General features: G+C 63.0%; 1 protein-coding gene across 1 annotated transcript in view; it reads left to right on the top strand.

Moving 5' to 3' along the window:
* Positions 1 to 1,222, top strand: part of GLI4 (GLI family zinc finger 4) — a 6,809-nt gene extending 5,587 nt beyond the window's left edge. Inside the window, exons 2-3 of the mRNA XM_006775146.2 lie at positions 67 to 221; positions 1,061 to 1,222. Coding sequence (XP_006775209.1) covers positions 98 to 221; positions 1,061 to 1,170 — 234 coding nt within the window. The 5' untranslated portion in view covers positions 67 to 97 and the 3' untranslated portion in view covers positions 1,171 to 1,222. The remainder of the gene's footprint in view (positions 1 to 66; positions 222 to 1,060) is intronic.
* Positions 1,223 to 1,604: the final 382 nt, after the last annotated feature.

Here is a 1,604-nt window from a genome sequence, read left to right as displayed (position 1 = left end):
TGGTGTCCCCCCGCCCCCCCAGTGCATCCCCGCGCCCCTCGCCCTGCCATGCTCTTCATTCCCCAGGTCCAGGCGTCACACCTCCATCAGCCGGGAGATGGCAGCCACGGGGGACAGGCAGGAGCCCCCTCGCATCCCGCCCCCTGTCCGTCTCGAGCCACCAGGGACGCCTGGAACCCACCACCAGGAGGCGCCGCCTCACTTCCACAGCCACCAGCACGGTACTCCCCCGGCACTGCCACCCTGACCCCGCGGGCACTGCCACCCTGACCCCGTGGGCACTGCCACCCCGCGGGCGGGACACAGGCAACCTTCTTTGTGCTGGGCTCCTGCACCCTCAGGTCCCCGTTGGGCTCCTGCATCCTCAGGCAGCGTTGGTTGAGGGGGGGCCCACGTCGTGAGCAGTGGTTCCTGGGGCCAGTGTCCCGGGACTGTTTCTTTTGGGAGGGGTGTCAGGGGCAAAAAGAACAGCATCCTCAAGGCCTGGGTCTCAGATGGAAGCGAGTCACCGATCTCCCTCCCCAGCCTTGGAAAATGGGGCCCAGAATTCTGGGCCGCTGGTGTGGGCGGGGCCCAGGGGCCTAGCCCCGCCCCCGGCAGGGTCTGAGTTGTCCGGGTGTGGAGTCGCCGGGGAGGATGCCCAAGCCCCGTGCACATGGTGCCCCTGGGCCATCCTGCTCAGAGGCCCGTCCATGCCCCACGCCCCCAGGAGGCCTGGCCTCGCCCAGGGCACACAAGCTGAGGTTCGGGAGCAGCGGCTGTGCTGAGCGCCAGGCTCCAGGCGGGTCAGACCCCGGGGCAGGCCTCTCCGCACGAACACAGGAGGAAGGTTGGGGCCTGAGGGCACCCAGGGTCAATGCAGGACGGGAACCTGAGTTCCCAGCAACACCCTGGCTGGGCTGGCAGGAGCCTCCGGGCCCTCACGCCCTGGGCAGGCCCTGGAGGGGTGCTGTGTGTTGGGGGTCAGGACCTAGGAGCCCTCGGTGGCGTCCTGTAGGCTGCTGAGAGAGCCCTGGACTGGAGAGGTGGGGAGATGAGCCCAGCCCCCCTGTACCTCCAGATCCTGAGGTGCTCTCGCAGCCCCCGTGGGAGAAGGGTCTGGTGGACCTGCATGTCCAAGACGTGGAGGAGGTCCAGGTGGGCAGGGACGCCTGCTGGCCAGGTGAGTGAGGGAAGCTGCCCGCCAGCCGCGTGCAGGCTCTGCAGCCTCAGCTTCAGGCACCCCCCCAAACTACAGACTTTTGCAATAATCCAAGCAAAAGAATGAACCTCACGTCAACTCAGCTACTGATCGGTTGGCTTTTTTGCTCATTTCTAGCTCTGCACCTCTGCACCTACTCCTCAGCATAGTCACAGATTTCATTTTTGACTTCTGTATATTTTGGTTGATTGGTTGGTTGGTTGGTTGGCTGGTTGGTTGAGTGGTCAAGCTAGGTTGGCTTTGAGGAAAGAAGGGTAAAGGGGAGAAGGTTGGAAGGAAGCAGTGAGCATATCCAAGTTTAATGACACATCTATCAGGTTTCTAGACACCATTTTAATTCCACTGAAAAACAGCAGTTTACATTGAAAATAGGGCAAAAGCCCAGTCCAGCACAGCCTGGCCT

This window comes from Myotis davidii, unplaced genomic scaffold, assembly GCF_000327345.1.
Source record: "Myotis davidii unplaced genomic scaffold, ASM32734v1 scaffold1509, whole genome shotgun sequence".
Classification (NCBI taxonomy): Eukaryota; Metazoa; Chordata; class Mammalia; order Chiroptera; family Vespertilionidae; genus Myotis; species Myotis davidii.
The sequence above is the reverse complement of the archived record's forward strand: the minus strand, read 5'-3'. Positions and strand labels throughout refer to the sequence as shown.